At 32.9% G+C, this 1971-nt stretch overlaps 1 protein-coding gene across 1 annotated transcript in view; it reads left to right on the plus strand.

Annotated features, from left to right (window-relative positions):
- Positions 1-1971, plus strand: part of LOC106877684 (pleckstrin homology domain-containing family G member 7) — a 183844-nt gene that overhangs the window by 178317 nt on the left and 3556 nt on the right. Inside the window, exon 13 of the mRNA XM_052974963.1 lies at positions 78-175. Coding sequence (XP_052830923.1) covers positions 78-175 — 98 coding nt within the window. The remainder of the gene's footprint in view (positions 1-77; positions 176-1971) is intronic.

Below are 1971 nucleotides of genomic sequence, written 5' to 3' on the forward strand. Positions count from 1 at the left end.
CACCAGAAGGAATTGGACGAAATACCGCTATATATTATATATATTAACACGGTATATGTTATTTTGCCTCGTTTCAGCGTGCGGTTTAAAAAACACGTTTATGTTGCTGCATATCAGTCGATTTCAACAGGTGATTGGAGTTTATACTCTCCAGGCTTGCAATGAAACTTCCAAGGTAAGAAAAAAAAACTATTCTTATATGCATATTCGATAGATACGTCTGTGTGTATGTGCGTGTGTTTGTGCATGCGGTAGTGTGTGTGTGTGTGTATAGGTTTATATATCTATAAGTGTGTGTGCTAACAAACTATATCATTAAACAAAGTGGCGTGACTGAGTTATTTGTAAGATCGATAACCTTGCCTCTCTCCACAAGTGCGCGATGTGGATAACATTTGACGCCATAACGTGCATATCTGATGGACATACTGTATGAATCATACGTGAAACTTGGAGTCATGATGCACGACTTTTACTTCTTCAATTTTTAGTATGATCGTTGTACATTAGATGCATTCATTAGACACCCATATTAAAAGTCTTCATAAAATTTTTCGTAGTTGACGGTTTTATTTGTGGAAATCACAACCAATCAAATATATATGTGTGAGTGTCTCTCTCTCTCTCTCTCTCTCTCTTTCTTCTTCTCTCTCTCTCACTCTCTCTCTCTCTCTATCTCTCTCTCTCTCTCTCTCTCTCTCTCTCTCTCTCTCTCTCTCTCTCTCTCTCTCTCTCTTTCTCTGTATATATATATATATATATATAAATTCAATAATAGGATGAATTGTTTTACAAGAATTTATCAAGTAGCTAGCGTGAAAAAAACCTCATAAGGGAAAATATCCATCATTTATTCCCAAAATATATATTTATCTATATAAGGGCATTACTATACAATAATGCCTTACGCTATGGAGGACTCTAAGGTCAGACTACCATAAAAAACACATTTTTACCGAACGCGAGGAAATGCAACTCTCAAAGCCAGCCCCTTAAAAACAGACTGAATTATAGATCATGATTTCGCATTTATTGTAGTATTATACAACCTCTACTCGTTAGTATAATATGGTCAAAATAAAGAGAAGTAAACAGAAAATCAACATACCAAACGAACACCGTGTATCCAGTAAAGTACATAGAAGACTGTTTATCGCTATTTACCTATATAAGTGGCAGGGATTTCGAATTGCATCTCGGTACATGTGTTTTTTTCAGAATAAATTCAGCACTGAATATATTCTTGTTATATATTTCAATTCAATAATAGGATGAATTCTTTTACAAGAATTTATCAAGTAGCTAGCCTGAACAAAACCTCATAAGGGAAATAATCCATCATTTATTCCCGAATATATATATATATAATAATGCCTCACGCTTAGAGGGACTCCATAAGTCAAAACTACAAAAATAAGCACATTTTTACTGAGGGAATGCAACTTTCAAAGCTAATCTCCTAAAAACTTTTAACTTAACGGTAAACCAATGGTTTCATAATTAATGCAGTAAACTGCATCTTTTATTCATCAGTACACGTATGGTCAAGGCACATAAGAATAAACAAGAATCAACATACCCTGACGAACACTCCATGTATTCAGCATAGTACATAGACGATTGTTCATCCCTATCTATCCGTGAAAGAGGCTGGCTTCTTTTGGTAGTTTTGACTTATGGAGTCCCTCTAAGCGTGAGGCATTTTTGTATAGTAATGCCCTTATATAAATTAAATTATATATATTTATGGAACAAAATGATGTTTTTTTTTCCTTATGAGATTTGTTCACGCTAACTACTTGATAAACTGTTATACATTTTTATCCTAATACTGTATGATATATATATATATATATATATACATTCGAAAATCAATTCTATTCAAAAATATAGCTCGTTTTCCTGTCAAAATACAATAATAATAATAAAATGAATGTATATATATCGACTAACAATAAATATCAAATGAAT

The sequence above is a fragment of the Octopus bimaculoides genome, chromosome 20 (genome assembly GCF_001194135.2).
Source record: "Octopus bimaculoides isolate UCB-OBI-ISO-001 chromosome 20, ASM119413v2, whole genome shotgun sequence".
NCBI lineage: Eukaryota > Metazoa > Mollusca > Cephalopoda > Octopoda > Octopodidae > Octopus > Octopus bimaculoides.